Source organism: Gorilla gorilla, chromosome 13 (assembly GCF_029281585.2).
Source record: "Gorilla gorilla gorilla isolate KB3781 chromosome 13, NHGRI_mGorGor1-v2.1_pri, whole genome shotgun sequence".
Classification (NCBI taxonomy): domain Eukaryota; kingdom Metazoa; phylum Chordata; class Mammalia; order Primates; family Hominidae; genus Gorilla; species Gorilla gorilla.
In genome coordinates, this window is record NC_073237.2 from 75,896,100 (window position 1) to 75,919,443 (window position 23,344).

A 23,344-nucleotide genomic window follows, 5' to 3' on the forward strand; every position below is an offset into this window, starting at 1 on the left:
AATCATACTGTGAGCCATTCTATTTTTTTCTAAATTATGTAAGTTACATCAGCATACAACTTTTTATATCTTGCCTTTTAATCCATGAACTGATAAGGTGTGGGTAATCTCACTGATCTTGAAATATTCTCCGTATTTTGTATTAGGAGATTAGTAAAAATCAGTTGAGACCTAGAGTCAGAAATATTATTACATTCTAATACTAGCTTGACTCCTCTAGCTTTGTGACCTTAAGCAGTCACCTAATCTCACAGGAGTTCTGTTTGCTCATCACTAACATGGCAGTAATAATACTATCCAAATAAAGTTTTGTGGAGGGCGTGTACAATGATGAAACTTGCAGAAATGGTATTGGTGAAGCTGTAATGAACTTATGATGACAGTTTATCATTTATACGTATACTGACTCATTTCTTAAGATATCAGAAACCATAATTCCATAGAAAGCCTGAGAACCAAAAGGAATGAGGTTGCTTTTTAATTTACATTATTTTCAGCTATTTCTATTATGGATGTCTTAAAAATGAGAAGGAGTATTTATTCCTATAATGCATATCCTCAATTAAATGGTTATATTAGTTAGCAATTACTACCTAAGAACTTCCTCTAAACCATACTGGTATGAAATCGAAAGCATTTGCTACATCTGATTAGTCTCTGTGTTGGCTGCAGTGGAAGCTTTTCTCTCTAGGCTGGGCTTGAATTTGCTTATATGTCTGCAGTCAGCTGGGTGGTCTAGAACAGGGATCCCCAAACCCCAGGCCATAGACCGGTACTGACCTGTGTCCTGTTAGAACCCAGGCTGCACAGCAGGAGGTGAGTGGCGGCTGAGTGAGCATTACCACCTGAGCTCCACCTCCTGTCACATCAGCAGTGGCATTAGATTCTCATAGGCATGCATACTCTGTTGTGAACTGTGCAATGCAGGGATCTAGGTTGTACACTTCTTATGAGAATCTTAACTATTGCCTGATGATCTGAAGTGGAACAGTTTCATCCCAAAACCAAACCACTACCGCCACCCCACCTCCGTCCATGGAAAAATTGTCTTCCATGAAGCCATTCCTTGGTGCCAAAAAGATTGGGGACTGCTGGTCTAGAACGTCTTCAGCTCAACTGACCTGGCTCTCCCTCATGTATCTATGGTATCCCTCTAGCAGGCTAGCCAAGGCTTGTTCTTTTGGCACTAGTCCAGAGTCTAGGAGAGCCTCTCTTTGCATCATATGTGCTACTGTGCCATTGGCCAAAGCAAGTCATATGGCTGAGTCTAGCATCAGTGACAGAGCCCTACCAAATGTGGATACAGGGAGGTGTGAAAAATTGCAGCCAATATTGCAGTCTAACACAGTAGTTTTAGAGGTAAAGGAAAGTCTGCCCAAGTGGTGACTGGCTTGTAGCCTGGCACATGCGTCATGGTTGGGCCCGTGTGCATGCGAACGGCTTGGTAATTTCAGTGCTTCCCTTCTCATTTCTCATCGCTGCACTAGAACCTTGGCAGCCTTACCATCTGACTGCTTCACGAGAAATAGCCCACGCCCAAATACACACCTCTTGTGTTTGAAATAACACAAAGAGTATTGTTTCCAAGACGACTTTGATGAAATGTCAGCTTTCTCTGGGTTCTAAACCCATATAAGAAGCATTGTTATCCTCATTCCTGCTGGGTAATTTGTATACTGCAATAGTTTGTTTGAAAACATGCCCGTTGTTCTTTAAAATATGCTTAATGCTAGATTAGAGAACAGATTTTTTTTTCTGTTTATGCAAGCTCATTTCTAAAGCATTTAAAATAAAGAGCTTGGGCATGTGTGGTATTTAAAAACCCCTCACATGATGTTTTTAAAACAGATCAATTTCAGCATTAAAATGTTAGGAATTCAGCCAAGGAAAATTCAGCTTGGATTGTATAGCTGTAATGATAATGTATTATAACCATCTTCTTTGAAAGTGATTGTAGTAACAGAATTGAACCTGGTGAATTATATAATTTAACAGTGTTCACCAGAATACTACTCTAGGGGGATTATTCAAGCCTTTCCTAAAGCAAAACAAAACATGGATTTTATTATCACAAGATAGTCATCACAAAATATCTAAAGATAACTCATTTGGATTGAACAGAAGGGGTCATATGTCTGAACATCACTTATCACACTTAACTACTTGGCAGAATATTAGTATGTAAGAGTGCATGATTTTTGTTTTTTAGCTACTTTGGCTTGTATTAAAAATGTCTTGAGTTTGCTTATTACTTACCCAAAAGGTATTTTCACATAAGAAGTAACTTCATAATTGAGACATTACTGATTCACAAATTGACTCCCAAGTACAGATGGCCCTCTATATTCGTGGGTTCCACATCCTCAGCTTCAACTAACCACAGATTGAAAGTATTTGGAAAAAAAATACAATAAAAAGTTCAAATAAAAATACAGCATGTACGTTATATTATAAATAATAGAGATGATTTAGTTATAAAGAGGTATTATAAGTAATACTATAAATAGGCATAATAAACTAGAGATGATTTAAAATATACAGGAGGATGTGTCTAGGTTATATGCAGATACTATATCATTTTATATCAGGGACTTGTGTGCCCTCTGATTTTGGTATCTGCAGGGGAGAGGGAGGAGTGTCCTGGAACCAAACCCCCATGGATACCTAAGGATGACTGTAATTTAGAAAGTTTATATATCAGTCATATTATTTAGGCATATTAATTTTTTTAAACTTTTTTAAAAGCTTTGAACCAACCAGTTTCTAAACATTATCGAAACATCTGTAATGTTGGTTTCTCTTCCGGGTTGAATTGTGTCTCAAAAAGATGTAATAAAATTCTGATCCCCGGTACCTGTGACTGTGACTTTATTTAGAAATAGGGTCTTGGCAGATATCATCGAGTTAAGATGAGGTCATCCGGGAATAAAGTTGGCCCTGCATCCAGTGACTCATGTCCTTATAAGGAGAGAGAGGTTTGACGATACAGAGGAGGCACAGAAAGGAAGGCCATGAGAAAGCAAAGAGGAAAGACTGGAGTTGTGCTGCCACAAACCGAGGAATGCCAAGGATTGCCAGCAACCACCAGAAGCTGGAAGAGGCAAAGAAGCATTCTTCCCTGGAGCCTTTGGAGGGAGCATGGTCCTGCCAATGCCTTGATTTCAGACTTGCAGACTCCAGAACCGCAAGAAATAAGTATCTGTTGCTTTAAGCCACCTAGTTTGTGGTGGTTTGTTGTGGCAGCCCCAGGAAACTAATAATGGCTCCCAAGAGCGAAGTTTATCTGTCAGTTGTGTTTCATCATCAGTGAAGTACTTGCTGTATGATGCTAAATCCAGTGAGCATCTACATTTAATAAGCCCCAGAACTGTACATATTAAAAGCTTTTAAAATTTTGTCATTTGGTATCATCTAGTCAGGTGCAGACACTGCACTTAGGCTCTGGGGATACTGTGGTGAAAACCCTGAATAAATTTCTGCCCACATGCAGCTCACATTTCACTGGGAAGACACACAGTAATTATAGATTAACAATAATGACAGTATTGCCTCAGTTTGCGTTTATGTAGCCTACATTCTTCTTCTCCCGCGAATCGTAATTGCCCTTGGATCCAGCCGTGGGTGATGCAACGAGCTCACCATGCTCCTCACTTGCTCATGGGCTTGGGTTAGTGTTGCCATGGCCACGTACAAGTTATACAGAAGCGCAATTCACATGAATCTACGATGTTCTGGTGTTTCCTGGAGTTGTAGCATCTACATCCTGTGTGGTCATATGTGGTGGCCCCATGGGTGCCAAATTTTCTTCCTTGTCTCTCCCTTCAAAAATATCTCTCAAGTGGAGACCTCAGAGCTTTTCCTTCTCTAATCTTTTCAGAAAAAACAAAATAAAATTTTGTAACATTCTTTTTTCCTCGTCTTTCATTTTTATAGAACTTAAGTAGTTTTTACTTCTTACATGTTTGATAGAGTTCTCAGCCTACATCAAATATATTTGAATCCAGAATTGTCAACCCTAATGAAGCAAGTCCCTTGTCATTCCTTGGCCCCTTCCTTGCCCTCTTTTCTTGATGTTGCCTTACTGCTCTTTGTACAGGCTGGTTTCTTTTCACAATACACAAGTGTAATTTGCTGAGCCTCCTATAAGAGGCAGTCCTTACAATCAGAGGCCTGTCTTCAACTATCAGCCGTTTGTGACCTTGCATGAGTTACTTCGTCCCCTAGGATTCAAGTTTCCTCCTGTTCAAAGTGAAGAGGTTGAGGTAGACAAGTGCTTCTCAAACTTTTAATGAGCGTTAAAAGCACACGATTCAGTAGGTCTGGCAGTGAGACTGGGATTCTGCATTTCTAACAAGCCCTCAGGAGATGCTGTTGGACAGTGGACCACACTTTTTTGAGTAGCAAGGGGCTAGATGATTTCTCTGGTCCCTCCCACCTAAAGATGAGAACTTCCTTCCCTTGTTCCATGTTGAGAAGGCCCACCTTGCTGGTCTTCACATTTTAATAGTCTCACCATCTCTGCACACTGTCTACCAAAGGAAAGGTCACAGTATACTTCGTGCTGTCCAATAGTGCTTATAAGGACCTGCCATCTGCAGTTCTTATTTTATAGCTTGGCCTTCTCCCCTTCAACCCCCGAAAGACTGAAAACCCACTATGTAATGCCTAATTAGAATTAGCCTTCAGGTTACATAGTTTTTGTGACTGTTTCCCTTGGTTATCTGCCATGCCTTCATTTCACAGTAATGGTAGATTTATAACAGTCCTCATAACTGATTAAATGTCTCAATTCTTCTGCTTTATGTGGCGTTCTTGGGCACTTAATTATACTACATTAAATGGTGTCTTGTTGCTGTCAGTGCAGTTGGATTGCAGTATGGATAGCATCTTTGGATATTTTTTAATATGTTCCTATCATACACTTTAAGCTTGTAAAAAGAAGTGCTGAGCATGCATAAATGTGTTTTAAGAAATTATTTCTTTATTACTGTTTAGCTGAACTGATGGTGACACTAAACACTGAGGCTTTGATGTTTATACGATATTCTTCCCCACTAATTAACTGCACTAATGAAGTTAATTGTGGGGAAGAATGCCGTGTAAAACATCAAAGCCTCGATGTTTAATCACAACTTAAAAAGAAGTTTTATACTCTTCCAATTGCCAAATACATTCCAATTAGCTGAAGGAAGGTCAAAAATTCTGTTTTCTTCCATCTCATCTTCAGAGCTTTTCTGGTTGACCATTGGTTACTTGAGCTGCCTGAGTGTTAATCTAGACAAGCTGACAGTGGCATGTGGAGGACAACATATCTTCCCCCAAGCTATAAGCCAGCATAACTGAGAGACTCAGTTTCTGCAAAAGGCAGTGATGACCCCTTCTGTAATGTGTTGATGAAAAATGAATGAACTCACAGAGTAATGCATTTCTCTACCCTCTAATTTTATTATTATCTTGACCCACTACTCCATTTTCCTGTATGTTTCCATATGTTGCTCTTATAAGCCTAATTTCTTATAAGCTGTAATTTCTGATAGGCATATTTCCTTGATGAATTCAGACTGCAAAACCAAGGAAATGTGTGTGTGGGGGGGGGGGGGGGTTATGTTTAAAGGCATAGGGCGTATGTAAGTGGAGGCTTTGCAAAGTTGATAAGAATTCTTAAATGACCAGTAGTAGAACAAGAACTCCTTCTCAGGTCAATTTCCCTGTGGTGTGTGTTACATCAATTTTTATTGTTGTTTTTTTTTTTTCTTAATCAGGCAGGGTTTACAATAGCAATAATGTAATTCAAATAAGCAATTATTGTAATTGACCTTGGCGATGGGTATCCTTGGCTTTTACCACAGTTTGCTTAATACCTGAGGATGGGCAATTATCTCATAATGCCCACTTTATTGAGATTATTGTTTTAATTATGGCACTCAAAATACATCACTTTGTCAGCATTGTAGAGTCAAGCATGGAAGCACTGCATTCAGTATTCAGAAATGTGTAAAGAGCATCTTGCCTCATCTTATGACATGGTTATGATTGCGTTTTTTCTCTCTCCCAACTGTGGTTTTGAAATGTAGTTCATCCTGACGTGACTGGCTATAGGGAGAGAAAGTCTGGGATTTGTTGCTGAGCTAATTGTGCTCTCAGAAAGGATGAAGGTGACTTGTGCTGATAGGTAAGCAGGTCTAGTTGATTAGGAGTGGTAATTGATAGCAATCACAGTGGCTTGTTGATTATCTGAATATGCCTTAGGTCAGAGGTTGTCAACTTTAGAATCACCTGGGAGCTTTTAAGATTGCCTGTATCCAGGCCACTCACTTAAGCCTACCCTCTCTGGACAGCATCTGATTTAATTGTTCTGGGGTGGGTTCCAGATGGGGCTTTTTGAAAGCTCCACAGGTGATTCTTATGCCCTGACAGACCTTAGAACCACTGCCGGGTCCTTTGAATTATTTACTCCTTGCTGATTTGTCTCATTCCAACCATGACCCCATCCCAGATTTTAAGACTCCTTTTGGGGGTCCTTATTGCTCTATACCTTACTCTTCCCCTCTTTCTTTCCAGACTTAGCCTAAGCCTAGCCACCTCACATGCACATACTTGAAATAGCCTCAGTGCAGATTTAGGTCCTAGTAATGCTTATTCTTCCCAAGCAGTTCCAGGTCTACCCCTCCCATAGGAAGTGTCAGTGGGTAAATTTCACCTCTTCATAAACCTGAAGTGTCATTTCTTACTAATGCCTCATTATGCTCTTACAATTCAGTTTTCTCTTGGTCACATAAATATGGCTTAACTTTTATCTAAGTTTTTTGAGTAAGGATCAGAATTTATTCTTTAACATCTGTCTTAAGTACTGGGTACCACTTTGTGGAAATTTAATTCTGGTTGATTAGATCAGTAGTTATGAAGTTCCTAGTTGTTTTTCACCTTCTTTGATAAACCTGGAGGATGCTGTTCACACGCATCTTGCAGTCCCTTGATTCCCTAAGGATAGGAATATTCTTTTAGGATACCTAAGACTCCTGCTTTTTTTTTTTTTTTCTTTTTTCAAATTTTTAGACAGGATCTCACTCTCACTCAGGCTGGAGTGCAGTGGCACCATCTCTGCTCACTGCAGCCTCCCAGGCTCGAGATCTTCCCACTTTAACCTTCCCACAAGGTAGTTGGGACTATAGGAATGTGCCACCACTCCTGGCTTTTTTTTTTTTTTTTTTTTTGAATTTTCTGTAGAGACAGGGTTTCGCCATGCCGCCCAGTCTGGTCTCGAACTCTTGGACTCAAGCAGTCTGCCTGCCTCAGCCTCCCAAAGCAATGAGATTACAGGCATGAGCCACCATGCCTGGTGATTCCTGCTATTTTTACACTAAGAACCTGTATCTTATTGCAAATGCGTGAAGATGGCATCATTATATTGACAAACTTGATTCCATTCTAATTTTGTATTCACATAGAAACACACATTTGTGTGAAGTGAGTCACTCATTTATACCCTAATGTCTCAGATTCATCTTCTTCCCCCTTCCCCAGTAGCCCTCCAGTCTAAACCACCAGCATTTCCCTCTGGACTACAGCAACAGCTCCTTACTGGCCCCCCATTTCCCCTCCAAGGCTCTGTTACCTGCCAGATCCACTTTAGCCCACACCAACAGCATGAGTAAAGTAGGGGCACCAAAAGTGGTAAAAACTCAGCTTTGATGATCTGATTCAGAATTTTGAAACCAGAATTCTACTATTTAATGTTAGCATACACAGAAGGTTTATATTGTACGCTTAGTGTTGTTTTTAATTGCAAAGGATGGAGGTAGGCAATGTAATCTTTTCTGTTCTTACGGGCTTTAAAAATTCTTACTGTGATTCGAGCCTCCTTTCTGAATGATTTTTAGGATATGTGTGTCATCTCAACAGTCCCCTTCAGTGGCCCTTAGAATAAAACACACACCTCACCGTGTGCTGGGCCTGCACACTGTGGACCCCCTTTCTCCCAGCATCACCCCTCTGTGCTCTCCCACCTGCTCCCTCCACGTCAGCACCCAGTCCTCCTGTGTGCTCCAGTGCCACTGCCAGCTTTCTGCTTCTTCAGAGCTATGCATGTGTTATTCCCTCTTTCTAGAACAGTCTTCTGGCTGTCAGGAGGGTTGGCTCCAGCTTTTGCTTCAGGTGTCAGCCAGAATGTCATCTTTTTGCAGAAGCGTTTCCTGACCACCTGGCTGCTAGTTATTCTCAGTCTCAGCATCTTATGTTCTTTGTAACACATTGCCATTCGCATTTATTTTATTTTTTATTAATGTTATTAGCAGCTTGTTTTACTTGATTTTTAATGTCCCTTAACTAGAACCAGTGCTCTGTGAGAGCAAGGTCCCCATTCGCCCTCTTAATTGTATTTCTAGTGCCTTAGGGCCCAGCAGAATGCCTGGCAAATAGTGGGGACTCAATATAATAACCCTCCTGCTTTGTTATTGATAAGGGATTATATGTCTGCATGCCCCCCTCCCCCATGTTAGTTTTGAGGCCCCACTCACTTTAGAGCAGTTTAGAGTTATTTGTCAAATTCCAGTGAAGTCAAGGATGCAAACCTAGTCTTCACTTAGCATTGTAACTCAAGGTTGCCCTAGAAGGCACATTTGACATGAATTCTGCAAGTTGGAGGAAGAGCGCGACTTCTGAAGAGAACACCAATCCAGGAGGGCAGGAAGATACCCAGACTTTGGAATGTGCTGTCTGAAATTTTGACTGTGGAGAAGTGGAGTGGCTTTTCCCCAGAGTCCTGAGGCTTGGAAAAGTGTCCATTACCCTCTTTCAAAGGCTTAGAGGAGACATTCACAGCAGCTCTCCAGGCCTCCTGCTACCCAGATTGGTTTGCTGGCAGAGACTTGGCCATTGCCTTTTAGGACAGATTCCAGAAACAAACATGAAAGGAAGGGTGGTATGCCTCCACTTCATGTAGTTATCTCATTTAACTGTCATGACTATCTTAGTTTGTTTGGGGTGCTATGATAAACTACCATAAACTGGGTAGCTTAAATAGAAATTTATTTCTCACAGTTCTGGGGGCTGGGAAGTCTAAAAACAAGGCGCCTCTATTAGATGCTTGATGAGTGCCTGATTCATAGATGATGCCTTCTTGCTGTCCTTACATGGTGAAAGGGGCAGAGGAGCTTCTCTAGGCCTATTTTATAAGGGTGCTAATCTTATTTCTGAGGCTCTACCCTCCTGACCCAATCACTTCTTAAAGGCACAGCCTCCAAATACCATCACCTCAGGGGTTAGGTTTCACCATATGACTTTTGATGGGACACAGACATTCAGACTATAGCAGTGACAATCCTGTAGGCAAAATATCCTTATCTCCGTTTTACAGGTATGACAAAGCCCCAAGGGGTTAACTTGCTAGGAGTCACACAGTTGATAAATGTTGGAGCTGAGGATTGAAACCTCATGAGTGTATGTGTATTCCCTTCCCTTCCCTTTAGACTCTACTCTCTAATCTCAGTGCTGGCTATAAAGCTGGTGCCTTTTTCACTGTTGTGTTTCCAGTGTCTAAAACATTACCAACACAGAATAGCTATTCAACTTATGTCACAGGATTCTTCTGGTATTACAACATGAATCTCTGCTTGTGAAGTCGTTGTTATTCTTCAGATAGAGGAATAAAGACTCATTTTTCCATCTACCTGCTAGCATTGAAAACCCTTAGGCAGAATCTCCCCCACCCAACCTCTGTGGTCTAGCTGGCCCTGTCAAGGCTGCTAATAACCTCTCCAATCTACTCTCTATTCTCAGTGGAGGAAGGTCAGTGGGTATCTGTTTTAGAAATGTTGTCAGTGGCTCAAATGTCTGTGACATGCCGTTTGTTTAATCCCATGCTCCGGGATACTTGCTTGTACACATTAGGTTGTGGGATCTTCTGCGTTTCAATTACTATACCCTGGAAGTTTATAAACCATAAGACTTACCAGATAGCAGACCGTTGGCTGTGTTAGCAGAGAGCTGTCCTGCGGTGGGACATGCATGCACACATGCCACACGTGTGCATGCATGGAAAGAGAGAGACAAACTCGACCACAAAAGTTGTACCTCTGCTTTGAGTTATTTTAATCTTCCTTCATTTGTTCAGCAAACACTTATGAATTGTCCTTGCATTAAAAAGTGCATCATGTCCTTCGAGCCATATTTAGTATTAAATAGCAAAAGCGCATCACTGAGCTAGCATTCTTTTTAATAAAATAGTGATTGATCAAATGGCATTCACCTCATTTCTCTGTGTGGTGAGTGAGAGTATTTTCTTGCAGTCCATTTTCAGCATGCTGCTATTACTGCATCACTTAGCTTGATGCCAAATTGCAGCTGGCTCCATTCATTTCTGTTTACTGAGTAGCACTGTAGTGATTAAATGTCACTGGGTACACCAAGTATACAAAAGTAATTAACCTAAAAGGACATGTTAGAATAAGGGTCAACAACCTCTTTAGCCCACAGTGCCACCAGCAAGGCAGAGTATTGACAGAGGTATTGCTGGCAGGGCAAGGGCGGAGGGGGGAGTGTGGAGAACGGAAAAGAGAGAAGCAAATGGAAGGAGAAAGAGGGAGAGGGAAAGGTCAGAGAAGCAGGAGCGATAGACCAGGACTCACAGTTGTCTGAAATGGCAAGTAGAATGGGGCTAAGATATTTTTCATCAGTCCTTTATAATTTAGCTCTCTGACCTGTGATCTTTTGCTGGGGGAGGGTGAGAGATTAGATCACAACTGGACTTACCTTTCAACATTTTAGCACTGGTTAGTGGAGTGCTCTTGTCTGGTTAGACCAGAGTAATTTTGGCACATGCTTGGTGAATCAATCTGTTCTTCCAGTGTTTTTTGTCTCCTCAAAATCTCCTGCGTCTTAGATCTTGTTGTCATGTGAAAGCTCGAAATCGTTTCTGTAGAATGAACTGAAATTGTATCTCTTAAGTATCTATGTCTCATTTGTTTTCATTCCTCAGCATACTGAAGTTACTATCAGTCACAACTGATACTAATAATGCTTTATGTTGCTTTACATAATAAAAATTTACATAAAGCACCAGGTAGTCATCTATGACTTAAATATCAACCAATGTAAACATCTTCCTTAAAAAACAAGTATTATATCTGTCTGCCTTGTATTTGGCTTTTTCTTTCATCATCTGTGTGTGGTGACTTACTAACCAGAAAAAAAAAAAGCAGGGGGGAGGACTAAGGATGTTTTTCCTTTTACCACATACCTCCTTGGGGGATAAACATTTCAAGGAGCTCCCCAGGGTCACTATTCTCTAAATGAGCAGCACAGAAAAACTGCTGATGCCTGCATTCTTCCCTGGGTCTGTCAGGCAGGATTCCTTTAAATCCTGTCTTTTCAATGGTCAGACTTAAGTAAGATTTGTTTCCCTGTGGTCACAGACAGCTGAGGAGTGTGTGATGAGAGACAAGGAAAGGGATAACCTGTTGAAAACTTTCCCTCTTATAGGAAAGATTAATTTCTATTACAATTTTTAAAAAGGTGGCCTTCATACATTTATCCAACAATGAATATTCATTGCATGCCCACCCAGAAGCCAGGACTGGGCACTGACCTTGGGGGAGGGGCCTGCATCCTTGATTGGTGAGGAGAGCAGCAGTGAAAAGGCACCAGCTTTAACTGTCTTTTCAACATAGTTCTGAAAATTATCTTGTCACCCTATTACTTTCAAAATTACTATTTTTGAAGGCTGCCTCCCTCTTTTGGTGTGCCTACACATGCATATCTCACACACACACACACACACACACACACACACACACACACACACACACACCCACCACTGTTCTTGTATTACAGGCATTATATTAAGCACTGAGGATGCAAAGAAATAAGACACAATAGTGCATGACCTTTAGGAATGCATAATCTCCTATCTTAATATAATGAACATAATATGGTAACATGAAGCATACATGAGCAGAACCAAGTTTTGTGCCCATTCATTTGTTCAGCAGCTGTCAATTAAAACACCAAAGTACTGGATTTTCGTGGTGATCCAAACAGGCGTGGTCCTTGCCTTCATGGAGCTTCTAGTCAAGTAGATGAGATAAATAATCAAAAGAGTAGCCACAGCCACAGTGCTGGGAAGGAAGCACACAAGGGAATGTGTTAGAGATCGGCTGGAGGGAGCTCCTTGGATAGCATTACAGATAAGACCTTTCTGAAGATGTGACATTTAAGCTGAAACATAAAAGATGAAAAGATGCTAGCCACTCAGGCTGGGAAAGAGAGTTCTTGGCAGAAGTCTGCACAGAGGCTCTGAAGGATGAAAACGTTTGGGTTGTCTGATGCTCTGAGAAGGAAATTTTCAGATCAGATTGAAGAAGGTGGGCAGGAGCTGGATGACACCTGCTACTTATATCAAGTGTGAGATGTTTGTCTTAATGGGTGTTGATTTCTGTTGTGACTCTGAGAACTTTTAGACCTGTGTTGTCTGACATGGTAACCACAAGCCACATGTGGCTTTTCAGCAGCAGCAATGTGGCCAGTCCAAATTGAGATGTATTGTTGTCAGTATAAAATGCACATCAGATTTTGAACAGTTAGTACTAAAAAAAATGTAAAATGTCACATAATTTTCATATTAGTATGTGTATTGACATGGTATTTTTTGAAGTATTGGATTAAATAGATGAACAAAGTTAATTTTACTGTTATACATTTAAAAAAATCTGACTATCCGAAAAGTGTAAAATACATAGGTGGTTCACGTTATATTTCTGTCTGTCAGTGCCATTCTAAAGAGTAACTTTAATATTTTAATGAAGGCCCTTAAGACCAATCAGTTAAGCAATAATTGAAAACTGTTTAGCCCTTTTGTGGTGATATGAAGAAGACCAGAGTTCCTGATTAGCGACCTTAAAACTTATTAGGCAGCCTTCCTTTAAATTGATATATTGTCATTTCTTTCTTTGTTCCTGTTGTATTACCCTCAGACATTGTATAGAGTATATTTGCATACAGAATACATAAGAATATATATGAGAATCTGTGGAGTTAACACTCTTTGGAAAAAAAAGTTTAGCCTTTCAAATAGATTAAAGCAGTTTACTGGAAAAAAAATAGCAACATGAAAAGACTTTCTTTTCTAATAAATGTTAATAGTTACTAAAGTGAAGATTCTGGTCCATTAAGATACAGCTTGCCAAGTCCTAAAGCTTAGTAACTTATTTCTCTGAGCTGCTACCCTACTTCAGCTTTGTCAAAGCAGCTGTTATGATTGTGTTGATATTTTCATTCAAAAACAGAGCACAGTGCAGGAATAGGTATAAAGCCAGTGCACCTTCCGTGTACATCCAGGAAAGAGATTTTTGCCGACCCTCTCCACTTTTGTTTTTAGGGCAGTCAAACTCATGTACCACATGAGATTTGCCAGTGAGACTTAGTAACATTGGTTATAAAGCAGTAGGTGAATGAGTGGTTTATGATATGTTTTACAGGTCATATACTGAAAAAAATAATTCCAGAAGAAAGTGGCCAGTGCATGTAACTGTAATTTACAGGGTTAGCATACAAGATTTATAGAATTTGTATTAAGGAGAGCAGAGAATTCTTGCTGGAGAACAAATGGACACAGAAATGTTAGACTTTGCAAACTTTGAGGAGGTCCATTGGATTGAAAAGTGCGAAATGACTTTGGGGTGATAGGTAGTTTAAACGATGAACACAATACAAAGTTGTATGCAGTTGGCAATTTTTATTACAATTTCTGTTAGACTGTTGATACCATGCCATCTCTAATGATCAGGAGAGGGATTACTTGATTAATTCAGCTTGTACTTTGGATTCTTCTCTCCATCAGTGGTGAGGGGTTATACTTGTTCCAACTCATTCATCTACTTTCTTCCTTGTGTGGCCCAACACTTGCACCACATGCAGACTAGCTTTCAAGAGAGGGCAACTAAGCTCCCTACATCAGAATCAACCCTGTGTCTTTGGCATCAAAGCATCATGTCCCAGCAGCTCAGTTTGTCAGCTAAAGTAACTGTGTTTAATGAAATTTCTGGGGTGGAGCCAACAGCTTTATTCCAGGAAGAGGAAGCAACAGTGAAGAAACCCCCGAGAGGACATTAAGATAATGTTCTAATTTAAAATCAATTTTATTGATATCTTATAAATTATTAGAGCATTTTATACTGACCAAGCAATACATAATGCTGAGGCCATGAAAACAGAACGTGAATGAATTAATATTGAAGTGCTGTATTTTCTACTACACATGAAGAAAAAAATATGTAATACTTTTGTATCCTAAGTATTTTGACTCAAGGAGCCCTACTGAAAAACAAGGTGTATATTTCATTCTTCAAGGTGTGTATTAATATTTTATTCAAGACATTTCATGTGTTTCTGTACTTAGTGGGTTAAATACTTGTTGAATGAGTCCATAAGCAGACAAAAAATATGCGGTTGTTTCCACATTTGCCAAAAGGGAATAGCTGTCTATGGGGGCTTACTAGTATTAGATGCTAGGTTGAATTCTTCTTTATCCTTATGGCAACTTACAAGGAAGTGCTGCTAACACCCTCGTCTTACCTACTGGAGAAATGGAAGCTTAAAGAGGTTCATGAATTTTCCCAAGTTCACATAGCAAGTGTTACAGCCTGGTCTTGAACCCAAGGCTGTCTGACTTTTATACCTATAGCATAACCATTGTAGACACTGCCTCTCTTCTGTTATTCTTCTGACTGTTGGTTCCTCTGGTTTGATAATATTTTGATTACCTGCAAAAGAAATTTACCTTGATCCAGGTTTCTCTTACCAGTAGAGAAGCAGAGACAAAAACAATAGAACATTTTAAAGAATATATTGTTCATGAAATGTTACAGAAGGTGAAACATTTGTTAAGAATAGATTCATTACTTTATATGGAGATTATGTTAAATCTTCTTTTAACAAGGGCAGGTCTTTAGAAAGTCCCAGTCATTTTTGAAGGTGAGTTTTGATTTATGTTAATTTGAAAAAAGCAAGTTCTGTGAGAGTTTTATACAGATTGTGCTTTTAATGACTTCCTTAATCAAGCAGGTTATAAAAAAAAACAAAAACCTCTTACTGTGATGAGCAGTAAACTGACACCAGTGACTGGCTCAGTCAGAGCTCTACTATATTCAAGTTTTTTACCACCAGCATGCTATAAATTTTAAGTTCATTTACATAAATTTACATGTGTTATGTGTTAGTATGTGAGACTTGTGCATTTTGACCAAATAATTTTCATTTTAAAGGTTTTATATTTACTTTTTTCCAATTGAGGATTATTTCTTATATATATACATGTATATATATATCCTGGTGGTTTCCCTGTAAATGAGATAATAATATGTTAAAATGTTTTATCAGTTATAAAGAGCTCAATGAATGGGAAAATAAACATTTTGTGTAATTCTGTACAATAAAATCCAAGCAGAACTAGCTGGGTTATGGTACAACAGTAGTTTGGTGTACGTAGGTTTATTCAGGATATTACTTTCCAAACTTACTCAAAGTAGTTCCAAAAAAACAGAAATACAGTGCTTTGTGGTCTGGTGAACATGATCAACTCTTTGGGTGATTCATGACTATTAGAGTCACCAGTGTTCATTTTTATTTTTGACATGGGTCTTTTGCTTTTCTAAGGGGTTGCAGAGGAAAATATGATTGAGGACTTTGGTTATGGCATCAGTAAAGGATCTACAGGGGCCTTCTTCAGCTTTCTGTCTTCTGTGCCTCCACCCCTGTCCCCATCACCAAAAACAAACTCAACTTGAATCGTCCCTGACTCTGATTAATGTTTGAGAATTCCTATAGTGACTGAACTATACTTAAGAGTAACTATAATTTATCGTCTAAACTTGGCCATTTTTGAGAGTGAAGGGAAGTCTGGACAACAGGTGTAGAAAGGGCAAACCAGGGCTTGCAATTACCCTTGACATATTTTAATGGTGCCTTCTGACTCCTCATTATCCCATTTATCTGTTTGAAAACTGATTTACCCTTTTGTACCGTGTGGATAGGATTTTTGAAGGCCATAGCTGATGAGCAAACAAGCCATAACGAATGAGTTTTAGGCTGCTTGATCATGGTTTCCATGCGACCTTTAGCATGTTCTTTCTGGTTGTTATCTTCTATGGGCAGGGAAGTCTAAGCACTGCAACTATGTGAATGGAAAGCAAAATTGGCATGGTGTGCATTTGAAATCAAATTAGAAACTCCATTGTGGAGATGGTATTTGCAGTCTTGCCTCTGTGCAGTATTGAACCAAAACCTTATTGTGATTGTTGAAAGGAGAAAAGTTTTGGTGAATAGTAGCATATTAAAACCCTATAATTATGGGGCATCAGAATATCTGTGCTGGGGGAAGTCCTACACAAATGTGTAGAAAAGACCTAACATAAGGTTTAAAATAGAAGATCCACACTAGGTCACCATCCCAATCTCTAAAGTAAGTAGAATCAACTGGAGTCCAGTATACAGTGATAGGACTAAGTTGCACTGTTGAGGGGCTAGGCTATGTGCCTGGGACTGCGCATTGTACTTTATGTGGATTATTTTTCTTGGTCCTCAAAGCAGCCCTGTGGGGCTGAGAATGGTGTGTTGTTACCCCAGACTAAAGAGAGGCTGAGACTAAGCAACATCCCTTACGGCTACACGGCTATTAAGTGAAGACTCTAGACTCACACCAGGCAGTCTGACTCCAGAGAGATGCTCTTGCCTGCTATTAAAATCTGTGCTCCCTGTTATTAAAATTAGCTAATTATAACAACAGCATCTTCTTTTGGAGGGGGAAGTTACTTTATAGAAGTCTTTCTCATACATTGTCGTCTTTGATCTTGAGGTGGCAGAGGAGTAAAGGTGGAGGGGTGGGGCCATCCCTTTCAAGTTGCTGAAGGTGTCAGTTTTCCATCTGACTTGGTCAACAGCCTTAGTAAAGTCTGGGGTGGTCTTTAATCTAGGAACTAGAATCTTCTCATAGTGAAATTAGAACCTGATTATAGCTTTTTAAAGCTTACCTTTTGCTACCAAAGCAATTGGGGTTTCCATGTAATAAGTCTTTTAATCCTTTAGTATTTTTTTCTTGGTTTCTCCTTGTTTTCCTGCTCTTTTTCTTAAACAGATATACCCCGTTCTTTTTAAATATCCCAGCATAAGTGTTTACTTTTAAAATCCAGAGCTTTACTAAACATTCACATTCAGGGTATTTTGCTTTCTCTGGATCAGCCATTGCTTGTGACTGTGACTCTCCAATCATAACAGATTTGCTGAGATAACACACATACACACACACACACACACACACTCAAACTGTAGTGAGAAAGACTTGTGTTTAATCCTTCTAAATTTGTAGATTTATAGGGTCACAATGCAGCTTCAGTAAGTTTCTTATGTAGTAAACTTGAGAAATATCTAAATTGAGCTTTTAAAATAATAATAGAAATAAAACATAATAAAATAAAAAGCTTTTCTAGTAAAAGCATGACTTTATCGGTATTTATTTAATTCCTCTTATTCACATGCCTAGCAAAGATCCAAGTGGCATTCCTGTGGCAGAATGGTGGACTTACAAGATTCATGATGAGAGTCTGTGCCAAGTCCAATTTGATTCCAGAGTAATTACGTTATTAGAACATTGCTGATTGCCCCAGTGCCCATTGTGCAGCTTAACCTTTAAATGCTAGTGATAATTAACTACTTTATCATTCTACCAGGAAACTCCAACATGTAACTCTGTTCTACAGTCAAATTCAAAAATACAACGCTGCCTGCAAAACCGGAAACAGCTAGCTTAAGAAAAATATAAAGTATTTGGTTGTACATATGAGCCAATAAATGAACATAAAATCTAAATCTAAATAGGCATTACCTTTTAGTATTTTTAAGAAATTGTTTTGTTTAGAAATTTTTCCTCTTAAACAATGTGGAAATAACTTTCAATAGAATATAGCAGAATCAGACAATTGTTAATAAAAGATATATATACTCCATTTTTCTTCTTTTTGTAAAATATGAAATTAGCCAGATTTAGTGCATCTAAAGGTAGGTAAAGGAGCAAAGGTGAGGAAGGGGCTGAATTGCCATATTACTGATTCCAAGGGCACCACAACACAAATCTTACTCTAGTGAATGGTCTCCCATGGAGTTGTTCATCCTTGTGATGCTCAGAAAAGGAATGTATCATAAGAGATTTGGAGTGAGATTGAGGCATGCAGAGGGGATGTTCAGCCATTTGTGTTGAGAAATATTTCTGGGCAGTTCCCTTCTGCTCATGATGCTAGGTGCCCCCACCCTCAGGGAGCCCACAGCCTAAAGTGGGAAGTGGCCTTGTAAACACAGCAATAAATTTGTTGTGAGTGCTTTACTCATTGGAGGAACAAAATGTTAAGGGAACAAAGAGGAATGAATGATTAATTCTGCCTGACAGCATCTGAGGAAGCTTTGAAAGGTGACATTAGAGCTGATTCTTAAGGATAGTGGGGGATTTCAAAAGATAGATCTTGAGAAAATAGTCATTGCCATAAGCCAGGAAAAAAGGCTACAGATGCAACGAAAATACACAGAGCCCAGGGGAACACTGGCTCATAGTGCTGATGTAGGATACAAGGCCAGGACTCTGGATTGGGGTATGGAGTGAGGACTTTGGAAAACAGCCATACTCAGAAATTTGGAATTTTTTTCCCCCTGTGAACAGTAGGAAACTGTCCTTTTAAAAGAGGAGTTAAAACAGGCTGAACCTCTCTTTGGGAAGTATGAATTCCAGAAGTGAGGTGAATAGACTGGAGAGGGGAAAACTAGAAACGGGATTGAGGCATGAAGTATGGTAGATAGTAACCCACAGATGATGATTGCATGCATGGTTTCAGTGGTCATGAAAACCTACTGAGTGCATTGGGTTGTGTGAAAGCAAAGCAGAAGTGTTGACCCAAGTCTCATGGCTTGGGAGTGAGGTTTGGAACTCAGCAGAGATACACAAAAGTCAAGAAGTAGTCCACTTTAAAAAATCGTTTGGCTCGTAATGTTTTGTGTCAATCTTCAGCCTTACTGAATAATGCCTGCAGTCTTTTCTGCCACTTAGTTTAAGGCTGAATGTTTGATAGAGATAGAGTATTCATATAAACCTCAAGAGGGGCTGGCACAGCAGGGAAGGATTTAGAGGTCCCCAGCCCCTCCCAGTGGGCACCCACTCACTGGTCCCATCTCTCTCCCCCACCAAACTCCCACCTGCACACCTTTGGAGCTTGTAATAAAGAGTTGCCATCACCACAGGTATGAAGAAAGACTATCAATCTTCTTAACAATGTGCTTTGAAAGTTCAGAAATGCCACAAAAGAGATTGTGACATTAAGGCTCAGTGGAAATAAAATGGAACATAGACCCAAAAGTTCTGGGTAACACACTTTCTCTCATAGTTAATTAAAAGGGCCTTGTAAATGTTGTATGTTTTTATAAACATCAGTTATTACCAACAGACTAAGATAAAGCAAAAAAAAAAAAAAAAAACCCGTTCAAAGAGTTAGTCTTATATGAAATAAATTTATAAATGAGGAAGAGCTTTCCTGACCAGTTTTCTGAATTGATTTGCATGCCAGACAGAGACATTCCAGTGGTGATTGTTCTTCCTATAACTTTTTTTCCATAGAGATTTTCAGATATTCTTTCTACTACTCTCCAAGATCAGCCCTTTCTTACCCTGGGTTAGGGTCATTCACACTTGGGAGCCCTGCCCTGGTTCCCTGCCAAGGGACTGTGTTACTCAGGTTTTTGCCATTCACCACTCAGCAGCATAGCGCAGCCCTCAGTCCAGCTCCTGCTCTCCCACCTCACCTGCATTTAGATCTTTTCTTTGGTCTGTCTGAAGCTTAGTCACTAGGCAGTTGTTAAGATTGTTCCAGTTTTCATTGGCACTTTTTTCACTTCTTCATCCATGATTTTAAGCCCTCATATTATCTAAATGTGCCCAATAACCACCTGACCTTCATGGCAGATAGAGTCATTCTCTGCTTCAGATCTTGTCACCCACATCTCTTGTGTGTATAGGAGACTTCTCCAGTTGAGAGCTCCTTGAAAGCAGAGGTGAAGCATACAGGCTGAGCCTAAGTGTGGTCCCAAGAGGCATGGAGCATCTTTCTCCATTCCCTGGCCCCAGTGGCATTCCTAGGTTTCCAGACATTGAAAGGTGTGGGTTCATGAAAACTATAGGAGTGAGAAAGGAATAATATGCATTTTTGCAGGTGGTGTTTTTCCTGCCACTCTGTATCTTCCAGGCCCTAATATATGGCGCTGAGCAAAACTTCATAAATATGACCTATATGTCACATGACTGCCATCTTTGGTTGCTCAAATCCCCCAAAATTACTTTTCCCCCTTTTTTTTTCATTGACTTACTAATTACCTCTTAAAAGCTCTACTTTATAGTTTTTCTATAGAAGCTTGAAATGCTGGCTTCCCATTAGCCAGCAAACTTTAAAAACAAAACAAAACAAACAAAAAAACCTGGCTTTTTCTCCTTCCCTTTTTTCTCATATATGCTTCCTTTCCCAACTTTCTTTCTTTTTTTTGAGACAGAGTCTCACTCTGTCGCCCAGGCTGGAATGCAGTGGCGCCATCTTGGCTCACTGCAGCATCTGCCTCCCGGGTTCAAGCAGTTCTCCTGCCTCAGCCTCCTGAGTAGCTGGGACTGCAGGCACGCCACCATGCCCAGCTAATTTGTTTTGTCTTTTTAGTGGAGATGGGGTTTCACCATGTTGGCCAGGATGGTCTCGACCTCCTGACCTTGTGATCTGCCCGCCTTGGCTTCCCAAAGTACTGGGATTACAGGTGTGAGTCACCATGCCCAGCCCCTTTCCCAAGTTTCTAAAGGCACTTCAACAGTACAATATATCCGTAAAACCAAACCCATTCTGTTTTGAGTTTACACTAATTCCTGCCACCCTTTTTATTTCCTCTCCTCCCTCTGTCCCATCTCTCTACCTCTTCTCGCTTTTTCTTTCTTTCCCATTATCTTTCCCCCTTGTCTTTTGCTACTTGTCTTTCCCTTTATATCCCTGTTTTCTTCCTTTCGTCTCCTCCGCTCTCTCCTATCTCCTCTTAACAGCTTTGCAAGTATATGCTAAAGAACAAAAAGAAAAGAAAGTCTCAAGTGACTTAAAAATCACTCGGCTAAATAGATGATAATTTCTCAACCATGCTTCCTCTCCTTCTAATTCCAGAGCTCTTCAGTATCCCCATCAGCCAGTTTCCGAGGTGCTGAGAAGCACAGAAACTCCACAGACTACTCCTCAGAGAGCAAAAAGCAGAAAACTGAAGAAAAGGAAATTGCAGCTCGTTATGTAAGTTCATTCACCTTTGCGTTAGGGGAGGCCAGCTTGCCTTTTTATCTGCAGCCATTTTACCCTTTGACTATTACCAGCCAACACAGGAACACAGGATAACATCCTTTAGGAGACAAAAAACATTTATTGTATTTATAGCTCTGTAGCCATTGGCTAGCTGAAGTCCTGTGTGTGTACAGATGCATGTGAGGATAGAATGCTTCATTGGGCAGCTAACAGAAGACCTGGATCATCCATATTATTGTTTCTATAGGTGTATTTGCTTCCCCATTCATTTCAGAGTGGTTGGATTTTCTGTGGTTAGCTGGAATTGTTAAGCAGAAAAATATAAAATCATAAAAAATGTGTTTAAATGCCTAGATGGATTCATGTGCTGAAGGATATACCAAATGTTGTGGGATAAAACATGGAGAGACATCCAAGATCATCCCTAGCCTGGAATGAAGCTCATTTTCCTTTAGTGGCTGGGCAGGTCACAGGAGTGAGATGGGGGAGCAAGCTGGATGGAGCAGTGTGGAGGCAGGCGGCCCCTGCTCTGCTTCCCTGCTGGTATCCTGCAGGGCCGCAGGCCTCATGAAAAGCTGGAAATCTGGATTTTTACCTCCCAATATGCAGTTTTTTAAAATACCAACAAACCAGACCACACCTATCTGTAGGCTGGATTTAGCCTGGGCCTGTCAGTTTGCAGCCTCTACTCTAGAGTAATAAGCCAACCATCAGCTTCAAGTTTGTAACTGAAAAATGTAATCAGGTCACCCTCTTGGTGCAGTGGGTAGTGCATCAGTCTCATAATCTGAAAAATATATTACCCACCTCCATAGCATCATCATGAGGATTAAAGAAAATAGGACATTGTCAAGTATTTAACACTGTTTGGTACAGCTCATCTTTATAAGATATGAGGAGTTAGTCTGGACTTACTTAGGGTAAATGTGGTATGTTTTGTGAGGGGAGAAGATAATGCTTCTCACTTGTCAATGCAGGACAGCGATGGTGAGAAAAGTGATGACAACTTGGTGGTTGACGTTTCCAATGAGGTATGTTTGTGGCTACTTTAATTTTTTGCTCTTGCCCAGCCATATCAAAGACTAGTTGCCCAAACAATTAGTATCCAAAATATCTTGAGGTTTGTCGTTTTGTTATTGTTGTTGTTTTTTGAGGCAGGGTCTTGTTCTCTTGCCCTGGCTAGAGTACAGTATTGTGACCACAGTTCACTGCAGCCTTGAACTCCTACACTAAAGTGATTCTCCCTGTTCAGCCTCCCGAGCAGCTGGAACTACAGGCACGTGCCACCACGCTTGGCTCATATTTAAATTTTTTGTGGAGATGGGGTCTCATTATGTTACCTAGGCTGGGCTCAAACTCCTGGGCTAGGATTACAGGTGTGAGCCACTGCACCTGGCCCAAAACATATTCTTGATTTCTAAAGGGACCCACTTTTTATTTACATAAAAATTATATACTACTGATTTTATATGTTATTGATTTTTTTTTTCGTTCTTCTTATTCTATTAAGAGTAAGGTGTCATTCTCTACTGCAGTGAAGGCACACCAGATCTCTGTGGTCAGCCTGCAGGTCTCATTGACGTGCAATTTGCAGATGGGTGGGGTTTTGATTTTTCTTTGGGTTTTAAATAAGTACTATAAATACTATAATTTTGGGGCCCTCAATACTGAATATTTTCGTTAGTAGTTTCAGTGAGTATTGTTATCTGTTCTAGCACATTTGTGCTTCTAAGCATGCATTAAATGCTTTTGGCTAGAAATGTCCACACCCAACAACCCCAGCATTATAAACGTGCTATGCTTGCATTACTATCCACGATGTTCCTTTGTAGGATCCATCTTCCCCTCGAGGGAGCCCAGCACATTCCCCCAGAGAGAATGGCCTAGACAAGACACGCCTGCTCAAGAAAGATGCCCCGATTAGTCCAGCCTCTATTGCATCTTCCAGCAGTACTCCCTCCTCCAAATCCAAAGAACTTAGCCTTGTAAGCAGCTCCTTA

The 23,344-nt window shown here is 40.1% G+C and overlaps 1 protein-coding gene across 30 annotated transcripts in view; it reads left to right on the forward strand.

The window, feature by feature from the left end:
• Positions 1–23,344, forward strand: part of LOC101153990 (transducin-like enhancer protein 4) — a 154,881-nt gene that overhangs the window by 111,744 nt on the left and 19,793 nt on the right. For all 30 annotated transcript variants that reach the window (XM_063696477.1, XM_063696479.1, XM_031014593.3 and 27 more), the window contains 3 exons: positions 21,216–21,335; positions 22,322–22,375; positions 23,177–23,329. In XM_063696477.1, the coding sequence (XP_063552547.1) occupies positions 21,216–21,335; positions 22,322–22,375; positions 23,177–23,329 (327 nt within the window). The remainder of the gene's footprint in view (positions 1–21,215; positions 21,336–22,321; positions 22,376–23,176; positions 23,330–23,344) is intronic.